The sequence below is a fragment of the Drepanopeziza brunnea genome (assembly GCF_022702325.1).
Source record: "Drepanopeziza brunnea f. sp. 'multigermtubi' strain 214-2 chromosome Unknown ctg13, whole genome shotgun sequence".
Classification (NCBI taxonomy): Eukaryota; Fungi; Ascomycota; class Leotiomycetes; order Helotiales; family Drepanopezizaceae; genus Drepanopeziza; species Drepanopeziza brunnea.
Window position 1 is genome coordinate 1,086,863 of NW_027094076.1, and position 20,730 is coordinate 1,107,592.

General features: G+C 52.6%; 6 protein-coding genes across 6 annotated transcripts; 4 read left to right on the forward strand and 2 right to left on the reverse strand.

Annotated features, from left to right (window-relative positions):
- Positions 1 to 2,023: 2,023 nt before the first annotated feature.
- Positions 2,024 to 3,515, reverse strand: L3040_007426 (uncharacterized protein; the record flags this gene model as incomplete). Its single annotated transcript, XM_007291372.2, has 3 exons — positions 2,024 to 2,584; positions 2,645 to 3,049; positions 3,417 to 3,515. 3 exons carry the CDS (start codon positions 3,513 to 3,515, stop codon positions 2,024 to 2,026), a joined length of 1,065 nt encoding a protein of 354 aa, XP_007291434.2.
- Positions 3,516 to 5,223: 1,708 nt separating this feature from the next.
- L3040_007427 (uncharacterized protein) lies at positions 5,224 to 8,337 on the forward strand (the record flags this gene model as incomplete). The annotated part of the gene is made up of 4 exons (XM_066154861.1): positions 5,224 to 5,353; positions 5,416 to 5,538; positions 5,627 to 6,786; positions 6,832 to 8,337. The coding sequence occupies 4 exons, from the start codon at positions 5,224 to 5,226 to the stop codon at positions 8,335 to 8,337; spliced, it is 2,919 nt and encodes a 972-aa protein (XP_066010751.1).
- Positions 8,338 to 8,974: 637 nt separating this feature from the next.
- L3040_007428 (uncharacterized protein) lies at positions 8,975 to 9,775 on the forward strand (the record flags this gene model as incomplete). Its single annotated transcript, XM_066154862.1, has 1 exon — positions 8,975 to 9,775. The coding sequence occupies one exon, from the start codon at positions 8,975 to 8,977 to the stop codon at positions 9,773 to 9,775; it is 801 nt and encodes a 266-aa protein (XP_066010752.1).
- A 662-nt stretch (positions 9,776 to 10,437) lies between these two features.
- On the forward strand, positions 10,438 to 14,374 carry L3040_007429 (uncharacterized protein; the record flags this gene model as incomplete). Its single annotated transcript, XM_007291370.2, has 3 exons — positions 10,438 to 11,620; positions 11,671 to 12,219; positions 12,465 to 14,374. 3 exons carry the CDS (start codon positions 10,438 to 10,440, stop codon positions 14,372 to 14,374), a joined length of 3,642 nt encoding a protein of 1,213 aa, XP_007291432.2.
- Positions 14,375 to 15,610: 1,236 nt separating this feature from the next.
- L3040_007430 (uncharacterized protein) lies at positions 15,611 to 16,975 on the reverse strand (the record flags this gene model as incomplete). Its single annotated transcript, XM_007291369.1, has 3 exons — positions 15,611 to 16,350; positions 16,411 to 16,866; positions 16,933 to 16,975. The coding sequence occupies 3 exons, from the start codon at positions 16,973 to 16,975 to the stop codon at positions 15,611 to 15,613; spliced, it is 1,239 nt and encodes a 412-aa protein (XP_007291431.1).
- A 598-nt stretch (positions 16,976 to 17,573) lies between these two features.
- Positions 17,574 to 18,792, forward strand: L3040_007431 (uncharacterized protein; the record flags this gene model as incomplete). Its single annotated transcript, XM_007291368.1, has 4 exons — positions 17,574 to 17,862; positions 17,913 to 18,148; positions 18,243 to 18,440; positions 18,487 to 18,792. 4 exons carry the CDS (start codon positions 17,574 to 17,576, stop codon positions 18,790 to 18,792), a joined length of 1,029 nt encoding a protein of 342 aa, XP_007291430.1.
- Between the last annotated feature and the right edge of the window lie 1,938 nt (positions 18,793 to 20,730).

The following is a 20,730-nucleotide window of genomic DNA, read 5'->3' on the forward strand; positions in this document are numbered from 1 at the left end:
ATCAACTTCCTTGCTGCCATCAATATTTCTCACTCTCGTCGACTTTCGAATCTGTCTAAAAGGTATCGAAGGGAAGGTGAATCCGCGTTAGCATGTCAGTCCAAGGTGTACTCGTCAGCTAGAGGCGACAGATCCGTCTTCTTTTGCGATGATGACGCCCTCTCAAGCACTACGCTGGGACCTTATACCTCGGAGTAGTGGAATATTTGATCACGTAGGCAATTCAATTGATCGTAGTACTCGCCTATTCCTATTCCTATTCCTATTCCTATTCCTATTCCTATTCCCATTCCTATTTCCATTCCCTTTCTACAAACGCTCAACCTAACACTTTCTTTCTCTTTCACCTTTGCCTAAACAAAGGTGACTCTTTACATTGTACATACACATTTGATACTCACTCACTCCCTCATTCTCATCTGCAACTCCATCAACCCACCAATGAAATCTACACTAAAATCCCAATTTGAAAAATGCTTTCTGTCAGCCTCTCTCGATCATATTTTCGAATACCCTCTCTGTCCCTAAACCCTTTCTCCGTCACTTTATAGCAAGCGAGGCAGGCTGTATTGACAACGAGATTTAAGCGAGAGCACTGGGCAAGGCGGGAGGGGGGGGGGGGTTAACAAACACTGAGCCGATACAGTTATACATTCAACGACAGCCCAGAGTCAGAACATGCAAGACTCCATCCACGCTTGACAATGTCTATCATCGGCGGTACACTCCCTAAAAAATAAAACAAAACAAATAAACACCCACCAACCCACCCACCAACCAACTCCTCCTCCCCTTCCCTTCCCTTCCCTTCCCTCCTTCCCTCCCTTCCTTCCCTCCCCGTCTTTCCCTCTCCCCACCCCCCACCCCCACCCCCAACCATCAAACAACTCCATCTCCCACAAAGCTCCAGCGCCGACACCCACCCAACAAACCCACCAACCAACAAACCAAACCAAACTGCCAGCCCGCCCAACCGAGCCAGAGTAGTCCTCCATAACCTCTAAAAACAGACTAAACACTCAACTCAACTCACCCCAACCCAACCCAACTCCAACCAACCTCTCCAAAACCAACCAACCAACCACCCTCTCCAAACCCCATCTAACCATCACCCCAAATATCAAGCAAAAGATCATCAGCCCTCCCTATCCTCCCCATCCTCACACTCCTAAACCCCCCCCCCCCCTCCCTCTCCCTCTCCTCTCTAACTCCCTCTCCTCTCCCTCTCTAGCTCCTCCCTCTCTAGCTCCTCCCATCTCCAATGCTGTGCTTCAAGCCTCAAGCTTCAAGCTTCAAGCCTCAATCCTCAATCCTCAGTGATATCAACACAGCGTTCCTGAGAGTGAGAGAGAGGAAGGGATTAAGGTCGCTAGAAAGGTTTACGCTTAGACTTTTATTATTTTTATTTTTTGAATTTTTATTTTTTGAGAGAGAGAGAGGTAGAGAGGTAGAATGGTTGGTAGGTGGGTAGTAGGTAGGTAGAAATGGTAGGTAGGTAGGTAGTGCATTAAATGAATGAATGAATAGCCTTTAGAGATGGTGTTCGTATAGGATTAACGAACTACCTACTTATTCAGTCAGTCAGTCGCTCGCTTGCTCGGTTAGGTAGTCGCTCGCTTTAAGCTGCTGGAGAGGCTTATTTCGTTCGTTCATTTATTTATTCATTTATGCTAGGGAAGGAGGTTGGTAGGTAGGGAGGTAGGTAGGTAGGTAGATAGGTAAGTATCTATCTACGCCATGGATGGATGAATTTAGAAAACATGAGCGCCGTTTCAGTCCAGTCCATTCCGTTCCATTCCGTTCCAAGCCAGGCCAGTCTCAAGTCCCATGTTCAGTACCTTTCATTTTCGTCAGAATCGAGGGTCTAGCTCACATCTTCTGCAACCCCAAGCCCAAACCCAAGTACGAGCCCGAGCCCTAGCCTCGATACCCCCCACCGCACGCGACAATTCATCAACAGCAAAGCTCATAGAGAGGCGGTAGAACCGGACAAACAAAGTGTTGACTCCGCAGAACGAACATCTTACGAATCAGACCTGGTCTTCTTCTTCCGCGGCTTCGGCGCGCTCTTCGGCGTCTCGGCTGCCGGTTCCTCGACCACCACCTTCTCCTCTTCCTTCTTGCTGCCCCGCTTGCGCTTCTTCTCCGGGCTCTTCTCCTTCTCGGCGGGCTTGGGCGGCCCGATGCTGCTGGCGCTGGGCGGGGGCATGATCGCCTCGGGGGACGCGGCAGCGGCAGCGGCAGCGGGGGTACTGTTCTTGCCGCCCTTGCTTCTGCGGGTGTTCTTCGCCTTGGGGGTCTTGGGGGGAGGAGTGGGCTCTTTCTCGGGCTCGTCGTCGGCATCGGCATCGGCACCGGTTTCTGCTTCGGCTTCGGCTTCGGCTTCGGCGTCTTCCTCTGGAACAGCTGCGGCCGGATCGAGGCTCGGCACGTCGGAGGGGTTGATGCCGATGTTGTGCTCCTCGGCGTAGGCAAGAGCTTCAGCGTCGGTCATGTCTTTGGCGGCTACATTGCCACCCTGCTTGTACGCGTGCATTCGAGCATTGTAGAGGCGGAGGTTGTCTTTGTAGACATTGCCCCAGAGCTGGGACGGTTAGTATGCCTGTACATCGGGGACCTGTAACGACGCGGAGGGGTAACGAACATATTTCTGATGAGCATCCATCACAGACCACCGTTTGGTCCCCTCGGTGCTGACGGCGCCTTTGGCAGCATCTGGTCCAAGGTCACTGGCGATGATCGGACGGGCGGTCTTCATGTAGAGGAAGAAGGGGGTGAGCGGGCGTTTCGGCGCATTGGGGTCGTGCAGTCTCTTCTTGCGCTCCTTCTTCTCGGGCTCGGCAGCGACGACGACCGACTTGGCCGGGCTGGCGGCGCGATCCGCACTCTCCTCCATATCCTTCAGGAGGGGATTTTCGACGAGCTTGGCCAGGGTAGTATCCACGTCGAGACCGGCGCCGTGCCCGACCAGGACGGTATTGGTGTGCTTGATGTAGGCGGAGGAGAGGGTTTGGATCGCATCTTGAAGAGTCGCGAGACCGCTGACGACCTGCGACCAGATTAGCGACTGTTGGTTGAGGTAATTCGCCTGCAGCGTAATGGATGTGGCAGTCATGTTGGCAGTGTTGGTGTGGCGGGCAGGCCGTCGCGTCGAGAAATCATGTACTCAATGGCGCGCGCGCGTCGAGGTGGAGGATCGCGGTCGAGTCGCGTGGAGGCAGGAATGCAACATCCGAAGATGTATGGGAAGGGGGGCGTGAGCGAAGTGGTTGTGTTGGTGGAATGCGCGAGAGGTTGAGGGCGAGAGAGATGATGTCGGCGCGATGCGACGCGTCGAATGGAGGAGGAAAGGCAGAGGGGGAGGAGTAAGAGAGATGGATGGGATGAGAGCACGAAAGGATTTCTTTCTCTCTTACCGAGTCTCTGGTGCGCACGAAGTGATCAACATCAATCTGCAGAGTTGGTCCATCCTTGGACTCCTTGGGCTTCTCTTCGGACTTCTTTGCGCGGCCCATGGTGGTGGTGGTGGTGGTGGTGTTGGTGTTGGTGTTGTTGTTGCTGCAGTGTTGATGAGAGCCCGGGGGATGCGGGTTGGAAAAATTTCAGGTGGAAGTTTGGGGGGAACACGAGTTTTTAGCAGAGCCTGAACGCCGTGCCTTTAGCGAGTTTGGGGGGGCACCACACCCACCACACCCCTACAGAGGTACCCAACCAAACCCCCAAGAAAAAAAAAAAAAGAGGATGGCGGGTATTTTACGTTCGTTCAATGGATGGATCTGGTACATGAAAACCAGCTCGCCAATATTTGAAACAATTTGAGAACTAAATATACGGTATTTCATATCATTAGATGGAGGTCGTGTTTTGATACCTTAGCTATCTAAAGTCTCTACAGTAGGCACTTGGCCCTGAGTCCTGGGTCCTGGGGCAGAGCCCTGAAGGGCGCCTGACCTGATCCTGCGACTTATAGTGCTGTGCTGCTATCCGGGGTGGGAACTGGCAGCTGTGGCTCTATCACGGCGGCCGGTGTCTTCGGGGAGGGTTGGCTTAGGCTGTAAGGCGGTAGGCTAAGCACTACCGGTACCTAAGCCTGCAACGATAGGCGGAGGTGGGAAGCTCGCTCGCCTGGAAACGCACCTTGATACAGGGTCCACGGTTGGCAAACTCAGCCTGACCTGGCCGTGAGGGAGTACCGAGAGCGCTGGTTGGTGGGCTGCGTCTCACTCAACGGAGGTCCGGCAAGGGAGGTAAGACGACGCTACCTGATATCTGCTGAGATGGCTGCCCGGTAGATAGATAGACAGATAGATAGATAGATAGAGAGAGCCTGGGACTCGGGCCAGCAAGGACGAGGACCATCAGTGGAAGACGGTTTTCGGTCATCGGCAGACACTATGCCAGACTGGCTACTACCGTCGCGGTCCAGTACTCTGGCTCTCTACCTGGAGCATCATTTCATATATGCGTCTTCCAACTTTTGATCCCTAATCCGTGAGTACGGATGCTGATAGAGTCTCGTCGAGAAGAAGAGCTTTGCGTGAAATATTTCCCCTTCCTTCATCAGATAAACCTCCCTACCTACCTCGCTCACTACCTCCCGACCTACCTCCCTATCCACCTTGCCGCAAGAGCCAGAAGCTCGTCCCCCGTCAGCTCGGTGTTCAGTGCCAGCGTCAGTGTCAGAGTGTCACCGGCCCCAAAGCCAAATAGAGCCTCCCCCTGCCGGAGCTAGCTAGCTTGCTGTGTGTACACAGTGTCGCAAGTCGAATGTAAACAGACGAAGCGAGGAAACTCGTAGGGCTTAACACCTAGTCAGCTGAGGTGCGTACCTACCTACTTTTGCACCAACGAGAATGAACATTTTCGGCTTGCATGGGAAGGACTTTTTCTTTTGATCCAAGAGCCTCCATCCACGGCCAATAAGTGCGGCTGGTGGTCATTTCCACAGTATCTACTGTAAGTGTATATATATGCATATATGTGTATATATATGTTTACCTTATAGATGTATTTCTGCTTCCTGCTCCGCTCCGTACTTTTACAGTACCGGTACCGGTACCTAGGTCACGCATCTCTTGGCACTTGCTGACATCACAGACCAACTCCAACCCCCACCATCGTCATCGTCATCGTCATCGTCATCTTCGTTCCACATCCATCTCCAGCTCTTCTTCCCCGAGAGTTCTACGACCACTACCGACTAATGATAAGACAACATCAAACATGCCGTCCTACAGCTTCAGCTCCACGACGCTGCTGCTCTCCCTAGCATTCGTGCTGCTTCTCGCACGACCTGTCCACGCCTTTGGCGCGGGAAATATCGCATCCGTCGCCAAGATAGAGGGGTCAAACTGTAATTACATGCCACCACCTCCCATCTCGGGAGCTTCAGGACTTGGGCTGACAGCATCTCAGGGCGTCATGGCGATATCGAAGACACACTCCTCACCCTGCTCATGTCGCGGGCCGCTGGCGGCAAGAAATTCGACAAGATGTCCGTCGCTCGAGTCTATTTTGGAAACTGGCTTCGAGATTACTGTGAGTGCCGACCTGTCTGCCTGCCTGCACCGGGTCGGGTAGAAAAGAGCTTTCGAGTTTAGCTGATTTGTCTTCCCTCTCCTGACAGCCCAGGCAATCGATGTCGGTACCGTCAAATACGTGTCTGCCGAAGCTATTCGTATCTTGTTGTGGGTACTGGGATTCATGACCTTCGGCTTCGGAACCAAGGAATTCGAAGTGACCACCGAGCGTCTTGGCTGCTACCGTCCCGAGGATCACATCGACAATCCCAAGGACTACGCTGATAATATCGATGCTACACAATATGATAGGAGACTTCGGGGTCCCGTCGATGAGCGCGTTGAGTTGGCTATTGATCCCCAAACCGGATTGAAGAACTACATTGCCAATGAGCGAGCCGGTATCATGACCTCCGCTCTGCATGTCCGCAAGCTCTTTACCCAGTGTATCCATCTGGGACGCTCGTACAATCGAAGCCAGAACAAGGATGAACTTTATGAGGCTCTACGCCTTTTGGGAACCGGACTTCATTGCTTGGAGGATTACTCTGCTCACAGTAACTACACCGAGCTAGCACTTATCGAGATGGGCGAACGCGATATCTTCCCTCACGTTGGCCGCCGAACCAAGATCCGTCTACAAGGCGCCCGAACTGAGGTCTATCCCATCGTTACGGGTACCTTTGGTGGTGTCGACTTCCTTCACTCTGTTATGGGCGAGGTCTCCGACAAGGCTACCCAGAGCGAGATCCAGGAGCTCGAGGGTACGATTCAAGAGCAAGCGAACGGTGATACCAGTCTACTGCAAGATCTTCTCAATAAGATTCCAAAGGGAATCTTCGGTGGCAATGACGAAGCTTCAAAAGCAGACGAGCTCAAGACGAACGCAACCGCTGCTCAGATGAACCAGGTCCGAGTGTCGCCACTTGAGCCCGAGGGGTTTACCATCCAGATGCAAGAGATTGCCAAGGAGATCAAGCCCATCATGGCATGGCACGACGAGATTATGTTGTCCATTACCGAGGCGATTGAGAAGGTGCCAGTCCTTCCTGAGCTCATTGAGCAGCTTGAGGGTCAGGTCAACGTCTTCGTGTTTTCTCTGATTGCGCCATTCGTTCTACCGATCATTAGTCAGATCAAGAACGAGTTGAACACTGGTTCCTCTGAGATCATCCAGAGTAGCAAAGATAAGCAGCTTATTGTCTTCAATGACGACGAGAGTTCAGATCCTACCCATTCTATGCTGTCCAAGGATCATTTCTCTAATGTAAGTGGGACAGACGCCTAGCAGCATCATCTACTGACTTGACAGGTCCTCAACGAGCCAGCGGGAAAGATCGCTTCTCAAGTCCTCAAATGGGTCGTCCCTCAGATTATTCAATGCATGGACGATGAGCGCGCGGATGTTGACCGCACAGTCAACCGCATCATCTCCGGCGTCTTCCATCACCCTGCTCAGCGCGACTTCGGTCAAGACGGTGCCTCTGATGGCCGTCGTCAAATGTTTGAGGTCGTTGAGCACTGGTGGACATCCATGAGCGGTCGCGCTCAGGACGAGCTCCGTGGCCAACTCAGCAGACAGGGCGTCTTGAACGGCGAAAACCACAAGCCAGGCGTCGAAGATACCGGCCACGGATGCTGCAAGCCTCTCGGTATGGCCAAGTCCTCCGGGGGTGGAAAGGGTGGAAACAACGCCATTGCCGCCGGGTTGATGGGCGGTCTCCAGTCCGCACTGGGCGGTAAGAAACATTCTGGCGGCCACGGTGGCTCTTCAGGAGGTTATGAAAAACCGGCCAACCAAAGCATTAGCTCATTTGCTTCAGAGGCAGCCGGTGGAGGAGCTCTTGGTGGCCTCGTCGGCGCTCTCGCTGGTGGCGTGGGCAGCTCTCTTCTGAGTGGCGCATTCGGCGGGGATGGCGACGAGAAGCCTCAGACCAAGAAATACTCGCAGCAAGGCTACAACTCGTCTGGTGAGTACCAGCACAAGACCACAGAGTACGGTCGTGCAGGCGATAACTACGCTCAAGCCGAGTACACGCAGACGCAACGTCCAGACGGGGGACGCCAGACTGAATATCAGCGCTATGAGCAAGATGAGCAGGGCCACGGTAGTCGGTTTGAGCAGAGACGCGAGGAGCGCCCGGGATATGGAGGTGGATTTGAGCAGACCGAGCGCCAGGAGTATAATGTTCCCGGGGGATTTGGGGGCGGTGGATATCAGGAGCCTGGACAGGAGTACGGAGGTGGTCGGGGAGGATACGGTGGGCCCCCAAGACAGGAGTACGGAGGTGGTGGTGGTTTCAGCGGACAAGGATTCAGCGAGCCTCCTCGTCAAGAATTTGGAGGTGGCTACGGTGAGCCTCCTCGTCAAGAATACGGCCGAAATCGCGGCTATGACGAACCTCCCCGTCAAGAGTTTGGGGGTGGCTACGGTGAGCCTCCTCGTCAAGAGTACGGCGGAAATCGCGGCTACGACGAACCTCCGCGTCGAGAATTTGGAGGTGGCTACGACCAGCCTGCTCGTCAAGAGCACGGACAGCAGCAGCCATACGGCGGCGAGCGTCGGGAGCGTCGCGGTTCGAACTCGAGCAACGAAGGCCGACGTAAGAGAAGTGGGAGCCACGAGCGCAAGAAGCATGGAGGTCACAAGAAGGAAAGGAGCCGATCGAGAGAGCGGAAGTACAAAAATAAGAGCGATGACGGTGACAGTGATGACGAGAAGAAACATAGACGGAAGAGGAGCAAGTCACGGGGTAGCAATGAAAGACGGAAGAGAAGCAACTCACGGGGTAGCGATGAGGGACGGAGACGGTGGTAGGTGTTGGTTGAGGTAAGGGCGCCTGGGTTGGAAACTGGTGGGAATTTGGAGGCGGGTTACCATGGTTTGATAGCTGGGATTTGATAGGACTTTGGGAGATAGGACTGGAGAGGACCTAGCTTCTTTCTTGAAAAGAAATCTAGGCGGGCAGATGGCTGTGGAGATGGTTTCTTGGTTTCTAGGTCACTCTACGTATGGTTTTCCAGCATGGGTTACATGGCGAAGCAAAAAGTTCTCTCTCACAGTTTACTCACCCCATCTGCGTAGAAGGCTAAGGCTAGGTAGGTCGGCAGTCAGATATTCTCTTGTCCGTTGGAGGGTCGGGTGTGGGTCGATGGGAATAATTTTTTATTTTATTTTTCCGGAGCCCGCCGATCGATCCGGGAAAGGAAAGTGGGGGTAGGAAGCTCACGTGAGGGGCGTTTGGTTTTCGTCGATGGACGTCTTGGCATCTCGTTTGTTTTTGACTCATACCGTTTCGTTGTTGCACAACGCTTACAAATATAAATGCTCCCTCATTAAGGAGATTATGTGACTTGATTTGTTTCTCTTACGACTTCTTTTGTGGATTTCTTGGGATCTTCTCAAAGGTTATGATTGACGACTTTCGACTAACGATTGATAATTGACGATCAAGATGGCGTCTCGTGTTGGAGAAGAAGCTCAAACACTCCCGAAGCCCACATCTCGATCCGGATCCGTCCTCCAAGAGCCCGTCCTGATCCGTCCCGGCCGCCTCTTCGAGGCCCACCACGTCGGTCGCATCGCAGCGGAGACGTACTACGACACGCCCCTGACCCAGTTCCTCAACCCTCACCGGGGAAAGTACTACGCCGACTACGAGCGCGGGTTCACGCACCGGGCGCTGGCGCGGATGCTCTCGCCGCGCAACGTCACCCTGTTCGCGTACGAGGCTTCGCGGCCGGCGCGGCCCGTCGGCTACGTGCAGTTCGTGCGGCTGGGCGACGACGGGCCGGCGCGGGAGATGGATCGCGACGCTGGGCGCGCGTGGCGGCTTTCTCTCTGGGTCCTGGGCTGGGCGTGGTGGCTCTACACCCGGTTCTTCGCCGGGCGGGACAGGAGCGCGGATCCGGCGGCGGGGAAGAGGTTTGAGGGGATGGTTGCGGGCGAGGTGAGGAGGCACTGGGTGGGGAGGCCTGAGAGGGTGAATCGGTGGCATGCGCAGAGTGTGGTTGTGGCGGGGGGGTTCCAGGGGGCCGGGATTGGAAAGAGGCTTGTGGCGGAGGTGCTGGGTAGGGCGGATGGGGAGGGGGTTGTTGTGGGTTTGGAGGCTAGTAAGGCGGGCGAGCCGATGTATAGGAGTCTGGGGTTCGAGCTGCTGGGGAGGTTTGGTGGGAGTGTTGATTTTGAGGGCGGAGCCGGGGGGGTGATGATGAGGAAGCCGAAGAGGTGGATTGGGACAGGGACGGAGAGGTGAACGCAGTTCTTTTTTTTTCTCTGCTTTTTTCTTTTTGGTAACGAGAATAGTCTAGGGGGATGCAGCAGGTGTGTTTGCAAAGGACTTCAGGACGGGCTTTGGCGAATGTGGACGACGAATATAAGAGAATAATAGAGCAGGTACTTGGACTAATTCAAACTTAGTCGTTGGATTTGGAAGTATCTTGGAAGTATCGAAGTCTCTACTTACCTTTCCTTGCCTTTCAAACTTGAGTCTAAGACGAGCAAGACCCTCGCTCCCGTTAGTTTTATGAGCATCCGGGAGACATGTTCGGTAAATTATCAAAAGATGAAGGGTGATACTTGGGGATGGATTCCAGGATTCCAGGATTCCAGGATTCAAGAAGCTTGAGATTCGCCGGTCGTCGGAAGAAGCTCTGGCAACTTGGTATGAAAGCCTGTTCTGTCAGCACAAGCTTTCATCCTGGAATACAAGATCTCTTGGCTGCATGCTGCCAACAATGCGATTCTACTCTCCGCGCTCTTCTTCCTGTAACCCTCTTCCTACTATATCCATATCTATATCTATCTCCCATACATATCCATATTGATATCTCAACGGATCCCGTTGAAACGATGCGCAATACTCGGTAGTCCCGAGGGGTCTCTAGGCACAAATTTTGGGAATCTGGGCATCGAGACATGGAATCGACAGGAGCCGAACGACGCTCGCGGTCGAGGTCTCGCTCCTCCGACCACAATGAGCGTCTCGAGCCTCAATTGCTGCGCGCGGCGGAGAACGACGATGTAGACAAGCTCCGCCAGATCATCGAGTCTGCAAGGAAAAAGGACCAATTGACCGAGAACTTCCTCCGCATCGGCCTGGTCCGAAGCGCGGAGAAGGGAAAGATTGGTGCAACACGGTATCTTCTAGCTGAGGGGGCCCAGCCAGATGGTGCGACGGGAAACAGACTGTCGCCGTTGTTCAAGGCCGTCGAGAGGAACAACATTGGCATCGTGCATCTGCTTCTGGAGCATGGCGCCAACGCGGAAACGGCTGATAAGAAAGGCAGGACGGCCTTGATGACGGCAGCATGGATGAATTACTGGCACATCTTGAACTCGCTGATTGTAAATGGCGCGGATGTGAACGCGAAGGACGAAAGAGGAAGAAATGTATTACACAATCTCGGCGCCGACAAGCAGTGCAACTGGGGTGACTCGGTGATCGAACTCTTGCTGAACGAGAACATATACATTGACGGGGAGCAGGGCCAGGACAAACTCGGGCGGTCGCCCTTACATTGGGCGTGCGCAACGGGCAAAACGCATTTTGCAGAGCTTCTCCTCACGCGGTCGAGGATGCCGCGAGCCAACGTACACGCGATCGAGTCGCGGGGGAAGACAAGTCTGCATCTCGCTGTTGCTCGCGATTCGGACGACATTGTCGAGCTCCTTCTCAGGCATGGCGCCGAGATCAGTGCGAGAAGCGATGGTGGGTGGACCGCCCTTCATAACGCCTGCGAGCTCGGATCCGAGAAGATCGTTCGTATCCTTCTCGGAGCTGGGTCGGACATCAACGCTAAACTGCTCAATGGGATGACACCCCTTCACCTTGCGGCTCAAGGAGGCCACTTGGCCGTTGTGAAATGTCTGTTGGAAAGAAAAGATATCAAGAGAGCGGCCCGGGATACATTTGGGAGTACCCCTTTCCTCCGGGCTGCGCAGAATAGGCACAAGGACATTGTGAATCTCCTGGCACCTTTCAACCACATGGAAGTAATGTCCAAAGACGCGTTGGGTGCCAGCAATGGATTCAACGCCACTATTGTGGATTTTGGCAACTTCCACAACGAAAATCGCGTCAAGCGACCAACAGTCTACGGTATGGACTTCGATGGAGGGTACACAATCTTGGTGCTGACGACCTTGCAGAACTACTCTATGGTCGTGATCCGATCAATCCGCGGAAGCCAAAGATGACGATCCTCCCGAATGACGACAAGGCATCAGACTTCCGATGGATCCATCTCCCAGCCAATAACATGGCCTGGATCGAAGTGCTCCTCACAAAGATGTTCATCGAAGAGGGGGCAAGTGATGTTGACGGTTTCAAGGCCCTGGAGCGCTCCTTCTCGCATCAACATCGAGGACAGCAGAGCCATTCACATTTTATGCGCCCACTCTGTCAAAGTGCGACAAGAGCAGCAGCATCTACGCCACAACACCATCACAAGCCCCCGGATCCACCAGCAGAGAGTGGTCCGCCCAGGATCGTGATCAATGGAGCCGAGTCCAAGGGGTCTCCCAAGCCGGCTTCGAGGAAATCTACGTTCCGAGGAGACAGCAATGACTTTTCCAAGTCTCCTCACGGCAGGGATCATGAGAGAGGTGCTCACAAGGAGAAGGGGAAGAAGCCTCAAGCGAAAGGTAATAAGTCGCCGAAGCTGAATGATACGCCGAGTAAAGACAAAGATACACCACGTAAGTTTATCTCAAACATACATCTCAATTTACTCTCGTGCAAGATCTCGGAACAAGCCCAAGCTTTGTTTTGCGAGGTTTGCAATTTACACTCTTGGTGGGTTTGCACATCGCAGTTGCTCCATTTCTGGAATTTTCTAGCCATCTAAATTGTATTGGACAACGATAATTTGTCTTGACGATTTCAATACTAGTCGACCTTGGTACTGAATTCTATCCACTGAATTGTGCCTGACCTCAAGTAGGCAGAAGAAACCCATCTTCAGAAAACCATCGGCCTAGCATGCCCTGTAAGAAAGAGCCTATGCAGTCGAAGGCCAACGTTTTCACATTCATGCCATACCTCCACTTCGAAAGTACCAGGCGGCGGCAGGAGATGCAAGAAGCCATTGAGAGAGCTGAAGCTCTGCGGCTTCCACTTTGTCAATATCCGGGCAAGCCTGCGACCTATGATGAGATGTTGATCAGAGCACACCTGGCTACGTCCACTGCATCGCTACATGTCCGGCGCACATTAGATCAATTCTTCTACCACAACATTGATACCAAGAGCCGAGATCAAGACCAGGTTGTTTACCGCTACCAGCTCAAAGGCAAAGATCAAAAGGACTCGGAAGTTGATCCGAAAATCGTGATGGTCGACCAATTGTGGATGTGGGTACTGGGGAAAGACCTGATTGTTACCAGCTTCCCCCAGAGGTGGCAACAGCCTAAGAACGACCCCTTGAACGTTCTAGATAGTGTGATCGAAGACATCAATAGCAAGACCCGGGAGCCTGTGAAATCGGTCTACGACCTGGCAATGATTATCACGGGTCGATGTACCGGCGTGTTCGACAGACATCGGATGGGCGACGACGAGTACCTATTCCTAGATATGTTCGAGTCAAGTATCGGCAGTGCGACTGATAGAGAGACTCTGCTGTTCAAGGAATTCAACGAGGCTTCGGCACAAGCCTCGGTATGGCTGCAACACCATCGGAAGTCACACGGCTTCTCCCGGTTCGTCGAGCACGGTACTACCGAAGCAGAGATAAAACACGAAAGCAACTACATGAATTGGGACAGGGAAGAAGAGAAGTTCAAGATGGAAGAACTCATGCGGAATCCGCCTTTCATCGACAAACTCCTCGACATCGGACAGGAAACGGACCTGCTGGCCGAAACGAAAGATATCCGCGACGAGTTGAATATGATTGCCAAAGTCCTCGACGACCAGAAGAACGTGCTGCCCGATCTTCAAGATGCCGTCAGCGAAATTTACCGAGACGAGCAGAAATCCCAGCAGGAAGTCAAGAAGCGCTTCCGAGACCAGCTGAAGACTATCGATGTCCACCTCAAAGACATCGAGCGCATGGATCGCCAGGCCGAACGCATCTACAAATCCATCACCGACATGCTGGACCTGAAGCAGAAACACGCCAACGCCTTCGAGGCCCGCTTTGCGCGGGACCAGGCTGCCGGGACCGCCAGACAGAGCCAGACGATCATGGTCTTCACCATCGTCACGATCATCTTCCTCCCGCTGAGCTTCATCGCCGCCTTCTTCGCCATCAACATCCGCGAGTTCCCCGGCGGCCGGAGCAGCAGCGCGGAGGAGGCCGGACCCCCCGCCGCCGGCCTCCCCCTCGGCTACGTCAGCAAGTACATGTTCGGCATCGGGTTCGCCGTCTCGATCCCGCTCATCGCCATCGCGCTCAGCCTCGACGACCTGGGGCACCTGCTGCGTCGCGCCCGACGCTCGCTCACGCAGCGCCGCCTCAGGAGAGAGAGGGCGGCGGCGGCGGCGGCGGCGGCGGCTGCGGCTTGTAACAGCGAGAAGGGTCGTCCTCCTCCCGCGGGCACCGCGGGCTCGGGCGACGGGGGAGGTGGCTTGCAGAAGTCGAATATGCTGCCGTTTGCGCGGGTGCTGAGCGTGGCGCGGAGTGCGCGGAAGAGCGTGGAGACGGCGGACTGGATCCGAGCGAGGTTTTCGACGTCGTCGTCGACGAGGCGGGGGATTGGGGATGGGAATGGGAAGGGGGTGGGTATCGGTGACGCAAACGGAACCGGTGTGGGAACGCCGGACTTCAGACAGATGGCTACGGGGTTCAAGATGAAGAGGGTTAGCGGGGATGTGGAAAGGGGGTACTCTGAAGGGAGGGCGGCTGGGTAGCGGGTAAAACGGCGGGTGAGGTGGTGGTACCGGTAGCGGTGATTTGTGTTTTTTTGGGGGTGGGCCGGGGGGATGGGGGGATGGGTGTCTGGTTTTATACCCCCCCTTTTTTTTTTTTTCGAATCTCTGGAAAACGAAGCTAGGTCTGCTATTTTTTTTTTTCTTTTTCTTTTTTCTTTTCCTTCTCTACAATGGGCGAAATGGAAAAGTCTGGCTAATTGGGTCTGCGTTTGTGTTTCGGCGTGGCGTGGCGTGCAGGAAGGAAACGAAACGTTGAAATGGTGAAATGGTGAAATGGTGAAATGGTGAAATGGTGAAATGTTTACCGTGACGTCGAGCACGGAGCGGAGCAGTGAGAAAAAGGTGGGCGAGCTGTGCATGTTATGTTCTATCATATCAGATCATATTACATAGCGGTTTGAATAGATACAGTAGTATCAAGGCATGAATGGTCTTTAACGGCTTCTTTACCTAGCTCGCGATGCCGGACTTGGGGAGGATGGGGCGAGATGGGATGGGACGGTGTATGTATATATGTATATATATATATATGTATATGTAAGGTAGGTATATGTGTGTGTGTGTGTGTATATGAGAAGAATACGGTACTGTACGAAGATGTTTCTGAGGATGACGTGATGCGACCGACTGGGAGAAGGGGCTCGCTTTTTTATATGGCGTGGGTTCGGTGGCGCTTGGTCTGATTTGATCTGCAGCTTTTTGGAGAACATTTGGGAGGGTTTGGGGGGTTTTGAGGGGCTTGTGTTGAGGTTTTTTTTGGGGGGGGGGGGGGGGGGGGAGGGGCGGGGGGATGTTTGATTACCGCCTCCTCCCCCCCCCCCCCCCCCCCCCCCCCCCCCCCCCCCCCGAAAAAAATTCGTTTTCTAGATCAGGTGTAATTTGCATGTCGCATACGTATGTTTACCAGCCTCGAGTCTGCTGCGAAAGAATTCAGAAGGCTGTGGGCTTGAATGTACAGACACGGAGCTAGGCTCTAGTATTTATTTATCTTACTTTTTATATTTTCTCGTAAAGGGAGAGGAATCCTGAGATTTGGAATCCAAGATTGGGACTTGCTTGCTGATGATATTGCCGTGCTGGTTATATCAAGGCTTGGGAGTGCCTGAGTCGGGATGGAGCATGAGTCCTTTCTTTATACGCGGTCGGAAGAATCCTGCCCTCCGAACAGCATCAACGGCCCCCAGACCCCGGGGTATGTATCTCTATCTCGACCGCTCACCGGTAGATGATATCGACGTCAGCGATCTTGCGCAAGTGCTCCCTGATCTTCGGCTCGCCGATGTTATTCTCCGTCACGATCTGATCGAAAGAATGACACCCGTTCAGGTACTTCAGCATGAGATCCGCACCGCCCACCTTGTTCCTCCCCGTGACCAGTGATTTCACGTAGGCCGGCGAGACGGCGTACTTGTGGACGCGGTAGATGAGTCCCTTGATGATGCCGAATTGGATGAAGCGTCGGACGTCGACAAAATTGAGGACGGGAAAGCCTTGATCGATGTGCAGCTTCAGCCATTCCTTGACGGTCCGAGAGGTCGCGAGCGAGGTGAACAGGCGGCAGAGGTAGAAGTTCGGCAGGCGCGGTCCGTTGATGTACACGTAGTTGGCACACTCGTCCTGCAGGCCGTCTCTGTCCGCTACGAAGTCGTTGACGCCCGGCGTCGGGGCGTATATATTGCTGAAGAGAAACAGATCGAGCAGCAGGATCGAGTCGTAGTACAGCAAGTGTTGGAGGGCGATTTTGGTCAGGTCGAGGGCGACGTCGGCGTCGTGGGCGATGCGCCGGACGTCTTTGATGCCGTCGATTTGCTGGATCACTTTCTTCATGGTCAGGTCCCAGGTGTCGTCGATGATCACGGAGAATTTCATGGTGGAGATGGGGACGTGCCAGGATTTGACGGGGGGTGGGTGTCTGTGGGCGGGGAAGAGCTTCATGTTGATTGTATTTGCATCATCTGTATTCTCTCTCCATCAGTATTGATATATATTGGAGCAAGGGAGCAGAGGGGACGAACCAACGGGTATCATGCACTCGTTATAATTATTCAAATCCTCCTTGATGATCTCGATCAAAGCCGCAATGGATCTCCTCTCCTGCGCATTCACATTCAAGCTCGAAGTCGCCACACCCTCCTGACTCAGATACTCATTCTGGATCTCCATCTCGGTAAACGTGGTCGCGAGCCTGCGCACCACAGCTTCATAAGGCGTCTTGTCGACCTCGACGCCGATGACGATACAGAAGTTGAACATGAACTCATTGCGCGCGTACTTTTCATCTTGAATGCAGACCGGGTGGCCGAGGATGCGGTACTTGTTCTCCGGACAGCAGATGGTGACGAAGCGGTTGCAGAAGCCTTGACGGGGGATGATGTACTCAGCGAGGACTTCGAAATCGAAGAGCCGGGCTTTATCAACGTCTGGCTCGGCGACGATGCAGCCTGGGGGGCTTTGGTGCACGACTTTTGTCCCTGTTTGATATGTTAAGAGATGTACGTACGTGCACAGGAGGAGGCTGATGAGCCAGCCATACATACCTTTCTCGGAAAGAAACCGAGCGAAAAAGATGCCCTGAATCATTGTGATTTCTGACCTACCCCCGAAATCTCAAATCTTTGCTTTATGAGAAGCACGTAGTTCATATCAAGTCCATAAATACAATCTCAATGGTAACATGTATAGCCCAGGTGAGAGAGATCAGGTGATGTCCGAGGTCGGCGTGATCCGGCCCGAAGCATGGTCTTGATTGGCCAGCTTGACGACAGCAATCTCTTCGCTTCAACGACATCCCAACAGATAAAATATAAACATATATATTAGTACTCATGTATTGTATATAATATATAGTACGACGGTTCCCTGCTTTATACCGTTCATCTCTTTCTTTTGCGCTTACTCGGTTTGATTAGCCACACTGCTAGATTTCTCAGTCTTTTCTGATGGTCACAGGGAAGGTATTCGTCTCTCACAGGTAACGTAGACCGAGGTATATCGATTCACTTCATAGGGAATCTATAGATATATCGGCTTGTTGGCGTTTTGTCTTATTTCTTGAGACCTCCGTTCGTGTTAAACTCCACAGGTGGATGGGGAGTGTTACAGGTGTGGGGGACGAGTTCTGGGGCCTTTGCACATAAATGCAACCTCAAACCTCACCTCCTTGCCAGCTACGCATGCAATGGAGCTTCCCAATCTCCGCAGGGCCCCGTCCTACCATACGATACTCGAGGCACTGAAAGACCTCCAAATCAATCCAGCAACTTGGGACGATGCTTCTTTGGCTGAGGTAGACAAGTCCGCACACGATGCGTCGGTCAACATCTTCCTGATGTCAGTCATCACCAGCGAGCTCGATTGGCTCACAGAAATCAAGACCGATGCTGGTAGAAACCTCCCGGCCGATGATCAGAAAGAGGTTTTGATCCAAGAAGCTAGCAAGAGGGTTGCTGAGCGATGTGGTCGATCAGGTGGGCTCCCTCTTTTCACCAAATCATGCCCGGCGTGTTGATCAAGTTAGCTGCTGGCGAAATGACAAGGACATGGGTCATTCCCGAGTCGTTGGAGAACCCCGAAATCGGCTTGGACCTTCGTGAGCCTCCTCTCACTGGTGATATGCTGGGTCTGAAGACCTGGGGGACCTCGTATGTCATCTCGAAGAAGCTGGAGTACATCGGAAATGAGTTCCTCAGCGAGCTGGTAACTAAATCAGAGGGTGGCTCTCGAGTTCTAGAACTGGGTGCTGGTACTGGTCTGGTAAGACGACTCTTGAGGCACTTCGACATCGAAGGCCCTCGCCTTCTCCCACGTGACTCTGATACTATTGTATGAGCGGGTGCTGAATTTTCAGGTTGGCATGGCTGCGGCGGCAATCTGGAGTACCAGTGTTGTGCTTACAGACTTGGAAGAGATTCAGGAGAACCTGCTCTTCAACATTGAAAAAAACAAAGAAACAATTGAAAGCATGGGCGGCCACATCTCGGGTGCTGTACTGGACTGGACGAAGCCAAATGAAGCACTATCATTGTTGCCGTCCAAGGAGTTCGAGGTATAGAGGCTCCTTTTCACTGAGTCGTTCCAACTAACCTTTGCAGATCATCATAGCTGCAGATCCTATGTACGATCGCGAACATCCCGGCCTAGTCGCCCAAATGGTCAGTATGTTCTTGAAGAAGGGCACACAATCGAGGGTTCTTACAGCAATACCGCTACGAGACGATCATACCAAGAGGATGGCTTTTGGGTTTACAGAGATTATGGTGAGTAACGGATTCTGTGTGATTCATCAGGAATTGGAAATTTTCAAGGATGATTGGCAAGACAGAGATGCAGTCAAAGTCCAGTGGACTATTTGGCGCCGGGTCGACTGCAGCGGTACTGTTAACAAACAATTATTTTGAATCCCAAGTTTCCTGATTTCCACGAGCGTGAATGGACTAGCGGGTAAGCGATTGCGAGACTTTCTCTATATTCTGAAGTTATGAATGGACAATAGGAATTCAAAAGGGGTGGAGATAATTCCAATATTGCTCAAATCTATCAAGCGCGAAAATTGTCGTCCCTCCTGTTAGGTTTGACTTCGTCTGCATATAGCCTGAAATATTTTCCTCTTTCCTATCGAGTCATTCATCGCCGCCACCTCCTATGCCTCTTGGCTCAGTGGATTTCTCACAAAAACAATGTCCTTAACCTTAGTATGGCATGCATCATTGTCAGCGCCGGACTCTTTGCTATCTATCTTACTACATTTCTTGCGCAAGTTGTCTCGTCTTTCTATATTATTGCAGCACCCGCAACTCTGTTTTCTCCCTCCGAAAAATGTACTTCATCTGGAGGGTGCTCTGTCACCATTCTTCTTGCCGTCACGATTACTGTGAAATTCGAGTCAAGAAAGTGAATCGACGCGGTCTCCGGCTGGTCTCGTGATTCCTATACTAGTTGGTCTCGTGAGCTCTACATTAGCTGTTCCGGGCTATATTAGCGGCTCAAGTGCTTTTATTTTTCTCAATCACAACCACTTCGATTCCTCAATCACCATTACCTCCTCGTCCTCATTAACAACCAACAACCCATAACCAACCACTAAGAACGTACAATCATAACCGCGCTCTTGCACAAACCAACTCGACCTTCACAATAATATTTTAATACGATAACACGATCTTTGTCATCGATCTTGCTTGCTCTTGAGCTTCCTGCGATCCTACGCCTTTACGTGGTTTTTCGCATACACCTCATTTGCACGAACCTTGTCTTCGATCTACCTTCCGACCTCAATACGATAGACTGCTTTGAGTACGCGCGACGGACTTCGGCTACGGCGCTTTCTTTCTGGTAATCCTCGAGATATCTTACACTTCGCCGCACCCCGCAACTATGACTGGAACAAACAGGTGGTCAGATGAACAGAAGAACTTTGTCCGCAATCTGAAGGCAACAGGCGCAGACAACTCAAAAATCATCGAGGCTTGTAATAGTATGTGGCCTCGCAATGTTGGTGATAAAAATTGGCGTCCGGCTACAATTGCATATATATGGGCAGGGCGCCATGAGATTTCCAAGTAAGTGATATACCGGCTCACAGGCTTCTTTATCCTTTAGAGCTAATAATGCAAAGATCTGGGAAGGGGCCCATATCTAGTAGTCGGACGTCGATGCAACCGGCTCTACCAGCCCAGCATGCACCCACTCGGATCACGAAGCCAGCCTCTAATGAATATCATGGGCGACATCCATCCGCAAGTCCAGCTGGTATAGATACTTTTTCTCCATCTGCGGCTCCAGGCCACCTCCACAATGACAACCATGAGCGGCATCTATCAGTAATTCCAGCTGGTATGGATGGTTATCCTCCATCTACGGCTCCTGGCCAATTCCACAACAACTATGAGAGCCATCCATCAGCGATTCCAGCTGGTATGAATGGTTATCTTCCACCTGCGGCTGCTGGCCAACTCCATAATAATGACCATGGCCGCCATCATTCCGCAAGTTCAGCTGATATGAATGGTTATCCTCCATCTACGGCTCCTGGCCAAATGTACAACAATAACTATGGGCGCTTCCTATCAGCAAGTCCAGCTGGTATGAATACTTATCTTCCACCTGCGGCTGCTGGCCAACTCCATAATAATGACCATGGCCGCCATCATTCCGCAAGTTCAGCTGATATGAATGGTTATCCTCCATCTACGGCTCTTGGCCAATTCCACAGCAACAACTATGAAAGCCATCCATCAGCAATTCCAGCTGGTATGAATGGTTATCTTCCACCTGGGGCTCCTGGCCAAATGTACAACAATAACTATGGCCGCCATCATTCCGCAAGCTCAGCTGAT